General features: G+C 42.4%; 1 protein-coding gene across 1 annotated transcript in view; it reads right to left on the bottom strand.

The window, feature by feature from the left end:
• Positions 1-944: 944 nt before the first annotated feature.
• LOC142934141 (serine/threonine-protein kinase BRSK2-like) overlaps positions 945-7,343 on the bottom strand; it is a gene marked incomplete at its 3' end in the record, with an annotated part of 101,686 nt that continues 95,287 nt past the window's right edge. The window contains exons 8-13 of the mRNA XM_076078560.1: positions 6,293-6,439; positions 5,825-5,856; positions 4,601-4,765; positions 4,339-4,436; positions 3,816-3,969; positions 945-1,004 (exon numbers count right to left, since the gene is read on the bottom strand). Of these exons, the coding sequence (XP_075934675.1) occupies positions 945-1,004; positions 3,816-3,969; positions 4,339-4,436; positions 4,601-4,765; positions 5,825-5,856; positions 6,293-6,439 (656 nt within the window). The remainder of the gene's footprint in view (positions 1,005-3,815; positions 3,970-4,338; positions 4,437-4,600; positions 4,766-5,824; positions 5,857-6,292; positions 6,440-7,343) is intronic.

The raw sequence follows: 7,343 nt of genomic DNA, 5'->3' as shown, positions 1-7,343 counted from the left end.
TGAGTTGTCGGTTCATCGCCGGCGATGTTTTGTTAGAGACGCAGCGTCAGCAGCAACCTTCGTCTCATAGATCTCCACCAATTACATGATGAGCGAGATAACGGGAGGTGCTCAGCCTCGTTGTTACATCTCCTGTTTGTGCTCCAGCTGCGTTTCTCTGCAATTAATTTATGCTAATTTCCATCCATCGACTCACTGTGCACAAGGTCAGCCACACAGGAGGCTGCAGACGCCTCACTGATACAGCAGATATACACACACACACACACACACACACACACACACATTGACAGTGAGGAGCGGAGATGGAAACAGAATAGAACAAAGTTGACCTAAAAATCCTCTTTGGCCCTGGAGGGCTGGGGGGGGGGGGGGGGGTGTGTGTGTGCTACTTTTCTGATTTCACAGATCAGAAGATGTCTGCTCCTCCTCTTCCTCTCAGCAAGAACACAGAGTCGAGGTTTGAGCTCCAGTGTTTCACTCCTTACCGTTTAGTTTAATTCATCTTTAATATGAATGTCAAAAAAACGTCTAAACTTTAAATGATACTAACTAAAGCTTCACTTTTATTTCCTGGTAAGTGTGATTAAACTCTGTTTTTATCTCAGATGTGACACAGATCATTTATACATAGATACATACACATATAGTATATACATATATATATATACGTATGTACACATACATACGTATATTATTATCATATACGTGTCGTTGAGGCGCTGATAAAAGTTCAGATTTTTGTATTGTTATGTCGGTGGCTTACACTAAAGAAGACTTGTAGCCTGTGTGTCTGTCTGTAGTGAGAAGAGAAAGTAAAGTTTGGCTGAAATAAGGAGCGACATTTAAAAGTGAAAGACGAAGACGCTGAACACTGAAAGAAGGAAAACTAAGCCAATGATCTGACAGGACAAACACAAACAGGAATCGGAGCCGACCAATACCTTTCTTCCTTGCTGCAGTTAGCGTTTGTGATATCCAAGCTTTTACTGAAAACAGATTTACTAAAACAAAAAGGGGTGGGGGGGGGGGGGCAGACAGAAAAACCAAGAGACAGACAGAAAAGGTCGTCACATAAGGGGAAATCTAAATGTTGAGCATGCATCAGATAAAACCGTGTCACAAATTTATCACCAGAAAATGAAGAAGAAGAAAACAAAGAATCACAGAAGAACTCAGTTCATGCACAGAAGCCAGAAACCAGCAGGAGGAGGAACGTTCATGAGTCATGCTGGAGTCAGTGGTCCTTCAACACGCAGCCTCACTGTCAACCAACCAACTAACAGACTGGATCAACATCATGAGTCATGCTGGAGTCAGCGAGGAGACGTCTGCTGGTGAGCATCGTCTACATGAAGGTCTGACAATCAGGATGTGAAACATGTCGACCACACAGCTCCGGATCACAGCAGCTCGTCAACTATCATGAAATAAGATCCGCTGGTTTTGTGTCAAATGAAACAGAAGTCGTCGTGTTGTGTTTTTTCTGCCTGAACTTAACTTTATGCACATATTTTAACCCCGACCGTGATGGTTGTTGCCTAAACCTTAGTTTTGTTTTTTTGATTTCATCTCCCCAAATAAGTAGATTGCGTAATACTCAGAGAAGAAACTCAATATTTCAGAGATTTAAGTGGTAAATTCACGAGGAAAAAAATCACGAATTTCCGAGAAAAATCAATATTCTCTGAGATTATAAAGTCATAAATGTACGAGAAGAAATTCAGAAAAATAGTGTTTTTTTTGTTAAGGAAGCAGATCTTGAGCCTGTTGACTATTTCAATAATAATTAATTACTAAAAACTCAATTATAGAGATTTAAGTAATACATTTGTGATAAATAAATGTAACATTCTCTGAGATTAAAGAAGTGAATGTATAAAAGAAAAAGGAGATACTTGTGATTTTGCTGTAAATACTACATTACCCATGAGCCTCAGCCACCGTCAGAGGAAGAATCAGAGCGAAAGACTCAAAACGTTGTTTTAATTTAGAACAAAAGCTTTTGTCGTAGCTGCTGAATTCATGTTTTTTATTCACAGTTTTTATTTTGTCCAACTTCAACCTCCTCCATGTTCCGAGTCTTTAAGGAATATTTCTCTAAATATCACGTCAGGTGTTTTTTTTTGCCTCCACAGGATAAACAGCTACGAACATCTTAACTTTAACTTTCTGTTCTTCGAAAACAAAAAGACACGAAGCTTCTTATTAGTGTTAATCAGCACAACTCGAGGGTTTTACTCTTCATCCTAAATCTCCAACACAACATGCAAAGTGTAGATTATTCTCTCTCTGAGTGACGTCTCTATTAAAACGACTAAACTCACACGTCAACATTAGATTCTACCTTCTAAGAGACTCTGATGAACTGAGTGTGAAATGACTCTTCCTCACTGTGAAGGGTTCAAATGATGAAGATCTTGACGGATGTCGGATCAGATTTTCAGCTTTTTGAACCGCTGACCTTTAACGGTGAAGTGAATAAATCAACTGTGTTGATTCACTTTGATGTGATGTGACGTCATCCTTTCATCTCTTATTTAGTGCTTGTTATTACTCTTCTTGATGAAAAGCTTCTTTCACATTGTTCTGTTGCCTCACATGAATCCTTCAAAGTACTTTTTTGAAACGTTTATATATTATTAACACAGTGAAAATATGAGCATAAAGCCTCTCTGTTTCAGTCACGGCATTGAATTAATACATATATATTTATAAGGGTTGTTATACTCTGCTTAACTACCAGTCATGTATGCTTTATATCACAGATCAACATTTTCAAAAGCATATTTCTGTTTTTCTAACCTCTCTGGCAGCCGTTATCTTCCATCAACTTTGAATAAATTATTTTATATATAAACCCCAAAGAGAAGGAGTCTCTGCAGGTTCCTGTCTGGAAACAAAGACACTAAAAATATCAACCGGCAGTCGATCAAACATTAAAACCAATGACCATCCGTATGTTCATGTTATAATAATATGAGTCAATAATAACTCAGACACAAAGATAACAAACGTTGACTTTAGTCGCTCCAACCGAACTCAACCTGAACCTGAACCTGAACCTGAACCTGCTCACGTGAAGCTCTGTGACGGACAAATACAAACGTCAGAGAAGAAGACTCATTCACTAACTTATCTGTTGGGATGAAGAGTGAAACTATAAAGACGTGAAGCACTGAATACTTTTATTAACTGGACTAAAACATGAAGGAAACTGGATTTACATAAAGAAGAAGCAGGTTCTGCATCAGAGCATAAAACAACCTTTTCATATTGATCACAGTGAGAACGTCCACAGTAACTAGATCGTGTTCTTTCACAGACTTGTTTTTAAGGCTTCTGTCACTTTATGCACCGGCTTCCCACACACACACATCAGGTCAACATCCTCTCAAAGCTTCGTCCTCTTCGTCTCTTTGCCTGCATGCTCCGTGCTCACACAGACCTGACCGTCCTTCTTCATGCCTTTTAAGGATTCTCCAGCAGAGCTGACGGCGCACTGAACATCAGGTCTCTCTGTGATTTGTGCTGCACGCATCTCAAAGCGACGTCGCGTATTTAACCGCAGTTTGGGAGAAGGAGGGAAGGATTTAGAGCCGTGCAGTGAGCCGAGGTCGTACCGAGGACGAGCAGACGGAGGACGTGACTTCAATTTCAAAGTTTAATCTGAAACCTCCGTCCTTTATTTCACTGAACTGAGATTAAATACATCATTCACCCATCATCAGCTGGACCTCTGTGTGTGTGTGTGTGTGTGTGTGTGTGTGTCGGGCCATGCTCAACACACACGTGCTCGTCCCCGTCTCTCTCACCTCTGACCGTGGGTCGCCATGTCGATGGCCCGTCTCACCGGTACCGGGGACCCCCCCTCCGTGACGCACAGCACCTCCATGGACTTCCTCTCCGGCCGCCGCTTCCCGTGACGGCTCAGCATGGGCGAGTCCACGCGCTTCCTGGGAGGGTCCACTGAGCAGGGTGAAAGGTCAATGAGAGGGGCACACGAAGATGGAGTCTGAGACGTGGTCATCTTGTTTTCATTTTCTGAACTTTAAACGCTTCTTTATCTGCTGTTCTGTCTGTTTTTCTTAAAAACATGAAAATATATTTGATATATAAATGAAGAATATGAGTTTTTGTTACTTCTGTATATTGTGTTTGTTTCTACATCAATAATAAACAGTCTAACTCACAGTGGTGCTTTGAGCTGCATGCTAACATGTTAACACTGATGTTCAGCAGGTGATGCTAGCATGGTGCTAACGTGGTCACTCTCTTAGCTCAGCACGTTAGCAGTAAACACAAAGTTCAGCTGAGGATACGTGGTCATAAACTTACCGATCTCGCTGCGAGGCGGCAGGTTCTGGTCCTCGTGGCTCGGGTACCTCTCCTTGCGGTCCAGCAGCAGGAAGTAGATCATCTTCTCCTGGTTCTCTCTGGAAGGAGGAGGAGACAGTGAGAGAGCTCATTGGTTAAGATGCTCCATCATCACCAGACACGTTAAACAGAAGGATTCATCAAACTGACGGCTCCTCTGCCGTCTCGTATATTTCTCTGACAGCCCCCCCCTCTAATCTTCCTCCTCCTCCTCTTCACTCACTCCTCAGACAGCAGGTCTTTGCTCAGCTTGTCCTTGTCCCTGAAGCAGCCCAGAGAGTGCATGCTCTCCAGGACGTCGGGGTCGATCTCCTCGGCTGCAGCCAGACTCCTGATGGCCACCTTCCTGGGGACGGGCTGCTCGGGCTCCGGCTCATTCTTTCCGGCTCTGCAACACAAACAGCTGGATTTAAGTCACGGAAGCTCATTAAAAAAACATCTAAACTTAAGTTACAGATAGCTGGCTTTTTACAGAGTTCTTTGAGCTTTCTTCAAATTCAGCTTAACTGTATTCTAGGAACTTGATTATTTTGCTCAAACCATCCAGGAGACAACCTCCGGTTCTAGTGAAGAGGTCAAAGCTTCATGTGTTAAAGCTGCATTCTCTCTAGTGTCCACCAGGGGGCGACTCCTCTGGTTGTATAGAAGTCTATGAGAAAATGACTCTACTTCTCTCTTGATTTATTACCTCAGTAAACATTGTAAACATGAGTTTATGGTCTCAATCTCTAGTTTCAAGTCTTCTTCAATACAGCATGATGTTCATTTAGTACATTATGGTCCATTTAGAGTCACACAGACCATAAAGCAGGGGATGCTTTAGGGCGGGGCTACACGGTGATTGACAGGTCTCTACCAGAGACGTATATGGCGTCTCTACGTCACTCCTCCTCTGTCCACATATGGTCACTTCCTGTTCACTGGTTGCAAATAAACAAGATGGCGACGGCCAAAACGCTGAACTCAAGGCTACAAAACATCCACAAACCAATGAGGAGACGTCACGATTACGTCCACTTCTTATATACAGTCTATCCATCTATGTCAAAAGATCAACCTTTTTAGAAGTGTAAGTTCAAAGTTAACACTGGATCACCGTTTGGATCGGAGTCTAAGTTTTAATTTAATATAGTAAAAACCAAACTTTAAAAGGTTTAAATTGAATATTTCCTTGTTTGAAAACGTTTAAAGTTTGTTGAAACATGATTTAATCCGTGTTGGTGCAGCTCAGCCTGATAAGTAACTTTAAATCAATCCCAGAAAGAGTAGCTCCATTAGACATCAGAGGTCCATTAAGGACGGGTCTCCGGATGTTTGAGCTCTAACGGAGCTGCTTCTTCTCTGAGAGGCTTCCATCACAGACGTGATGAGAGCGTTCATTATTCTGCATGAGCTGCATTCTCGTATTCTCAGACACTGAACACAGAAAGATGGTGGATGTACTTACAGGTACCACGTATGCTTCTGGATCTGCTCCAACTGCAACACAAAGCAGAGGAGAGAGACATTACAGACGGAAGAAGAAAGTCTTTTTCATAATCATGCTTTTGACAGAAGAGTATTGTTATGTACATCGTGATATTTGCATAATTTAAAGGTGTGGAGTGAGTGCTGATTGGCCCTTTACGCTGTCTCAGGTAACCTAACTGACCCTCAGCTAAAACATGAATTCATCTCTGAGAGTTCTCGTCCATAAGACGTGCAAACACATTCTGAAAGCACAGCCTGTGTTATGTTTGTGGTGCTTCTATTATGAAAGGAATCCTCGGCCCCCGAGATGAAGAGAGTTGATGCAGAGCTGCAGACGCCGGAGGGCCGGTCACGGTGCTATTCGGCTAAATTTAGCCTCAGTGGTCGCTTACGGCATCGGCCCGGACTGCACCAACTACCGGCGGTGAGGTGGGAGGAGCTTTACCGTGAGCCTCTTGCCGGCGTCCACTTCGATCATCCCTCTCAGGAGGTTCTGACAGTCCGGAGGGATGAAGTGAGGCATGTGGAAAACTCCCAGCTTCACCTTCTCCAACAGATTCCTCAGGTTGTCGTCGTCGAACGGCAGAGCGCCCTGGAGGAGACGAGGAGACGACATGATGAAATATCCATAGAATCCGAATATTTAGCTGAGACACAGTTAAACAGTGCATTACATTACTTTGATTTTGAAAAACAGATGAAGTTGTGCAATTCAAGTGCATAGAGTTCGACACCCGCATTTATTCAACCATTTCAGTTGTAACTGCAGATGCTCTAAAAGTAGAAGAAGTGTTTCTACCTGATGGTGGCACTAGAGGAAGAATCTACTGTAAATATCTACTTTAAACTCTGACAGCAGGTCAGAAACCGAAACAACTGAGAGATTTGAAAGAAACTCAGATATGAAACGGATGATAAAATCTGTGGTCATGTCTGCCTCTGCTCTCTGGTCCTCCTCCTCGTTGAGAGGAGCTGTGCTGGTTAGGAGGAGGAGATTTATGTCCTCGTGTGTTCTCCGCTCCGTCTTCATCAACACAACAACACGTGTGTGTGTGTGTGTGTGTGTGTGTGTGTGTGTGAGCACAAACACATGTAGTAATTGAGTTCTCTGGCGGCTCACTCGTCACGTTATGAATCTGCTGCTGTGAGATGAGACTCACTCACTAAATCAGTCACTCAAACACGTCAAAGCGGTTAAAACTTCCCAGCATGCATTTTGTCCTGGAAAGGGTAAACATGCTAACATGCTAATGTGATTTCTATCGTCAAAGCCAGATGTGACGTCTAAAGTCCAGAGTCATGTTATTTATGAGTATGAGGGCATCTTTTCATTTCTTTAATATATTTTGTTTTTGTACTTTTCTTCATTTAATTACTTTTGCAATTATATCTTATTATTCGTTTTTAAGGTTTACTTATTTATTATACTCTTTAATCAGATACTTATGTTCTGATGCTTCTTGTTGTCACATCTCACAGCTGTGGGACAAATACAA

This window comes from Anarhichas minor, unplaced genomic scaffold (assembly GCF_050575085.1).
Source record: "Anarhichas minor isolate MPS153535 unplaced genomic scaffold, ASM5057508v1 ptg000067l, whole genome shotgun sequence".
Taxonomy (NCBI): domain Eukaryota; kingdom Metazoa; phylum Chordata; class Actinopteri; order Perciformes; family Anarhichadidae; genus Anarhichas; species Anarhichas minor.
The sequence above is the reverse complement of the archived record's forward strand: the minus strand, read 5'-3'. Positions and strand labels throughout refer to the sequence as shown.